This window comes from Fonticula alba (genome assembly GCF_000388065.1).
Source record: "Fonticula alba strain ATCC 38817 unplaced genomic scaffold supercont2.3, whole genome shotgun sequence".
NCBI lineage: Eukaryota > Rotosphaerida > Fonticulaceae > Fonticula > Fonticula alba.
In genome coordinates, this window is record NW_009242973.1 from 699,664 (window position 1) to 701,146 (window position 1,483).

The window sequence follows — 1,483 nt, forward strand, 5'->3', positions numbered from 1 at the left end:
GGGGGGGGGGGGGGGGAGAGAGAGGAACGGAGGGAGCATGGTGCCAGGACAGGGAGCAAGAAGACCGGAGAGGACGCACCTCCGTGAAGTAGGTAATACGCATGTGGGCATACTCCGGCTTGGCCACCACATCGGCCATGTACCGAACGAACTCCTTCTCCCAGGCGTAGGCCATGTCGAGGAAGTGCTCGTCCAGGGAGTTGAGGTTGGCGTAGGTGATGACGAAGGCCTGGGCCGTCATGTAGTCGGTGTCCTCATAGCCGCCGAGGACGATCTGGGTCTTGAGCGGGTCCTGGAAGGACGGCAGGCAGGGGGGATGCTGCGCATCGCCCGGGAAGCTGGGGTTGGTGACACACAGCTATGGATGGGGAGATGGGGGAGGGAGCAAGAGAGGGAGAGGACCGGGCAAACACACACACACACACACAGACACACAGACAGGAAGGTTAGTCCGCAGGGCACAGACGGGGGGATGGGACATAGGCGAACGGTGGAGAGGGGGCGCTCTTCGACGAAGAGGACGAAGAAGAAGAAGAAGAAAGGGCGCAGCGAGTTTTCACGCCGAGGAAGAAGACCACACGCACCTTGAAGTGGTCCTCCCAGTTGCTGAGGTACTTGTCGAAGACCGCCTCATCGCCCTGCCAGTACTGGGTGACGGACTGGACGACGCAATCCTCCCCCAGGGGCTTGAAGCACAGGTCCGAGAGGGTGACATTGCGCGCGGAGAAGCTGTCGCCAACCGTGGCATGCAGGTTGTTGATGCCAGCCTCCACCTCGAAGAGGAAGCGCATGGTGCTCTCGGTGATGAGCTCATGCTGCTCGGGCTGGTTCATGGACACGATGAACTGCTGGGTCCGGTAGAAGGGCCCGAAGTTCTGGTCGAAGTAGTCCTTCTGCGTGCGGGACACGGCATTCGGCGCGACCCACAGCTCGATCGGGTCCACCTCGATGCGGAACCAAATCAGCCCCAGCAGGCACACCTCGATGGCCAGCAGGCCGAAGAGCAGGGTCAGGGCCGGGTGCCGGGCCACACGGAAGCCCAGCTTGAAGAAGAAGCGCTGCATGTAGTCATAGAGGACCCAATCGGCGGCCCGGGTGTCGCGATTCTTCTCGGATTCCAGGACCTCGGACTCCACCTGGTGGTAGAGGGCCTCGGAGACGGTGTCATCGCGGCCACCGAAGGAGTCCTTCCGGAGGAGGGCATACGCCACCATGGCCGTGGCAAAGAGCCCGTAGATGATGATCAGGCTCAGCGACAGGCAGGAGATGGACCCGACCATGCACATGACGCCGGTCTCCTCCAGGGGAACCGGGATGGGGCAGGACTTGGCGCAGTCCATGCAGGCGCACCGGAAGTCCGGGTTCTCATCGTCGCACCGGTAGAGCGACACGTCCAGCGGCTGCATCACCGGGTCGTAGGGCTCCGTGGTGTCGGGGAAGAAGATCTTGAAGGGGGAGCCCATGGCCTGGAGAGGGTGGCGGG

The 1,483-nt window shown here is 62.7% G+C and overlaps 1 protein-coding gene across 1 annotated transcript in view; it reads right to left on the reverse strand.

The window, feature by feature from the left end:
* The window catches only part of H696_01950 (hypothetical protein), a 7,706-nt gene that overhangs the window by 2,696 nt on the left and 3,527 nt on the right, over nucleotides 1–1,483 (reverse strand). The window contains exons 4-5 of the mRNA XM_009495853.1: nucleotides 585–1,466; nucleotides 80–358 (exon numbers count right to left, since the gene is read on the reverse strand). Of these exons, the coding sequence (XP_009494128.1) occupies nucleotides 80–358; nucleotides 585–1,466 (1,161 nt within the window). The remainder of the gene's footprint in view (nucleotides 1–79; nucleotides 359–584; nucleotides 1,467–1,483) is intronic.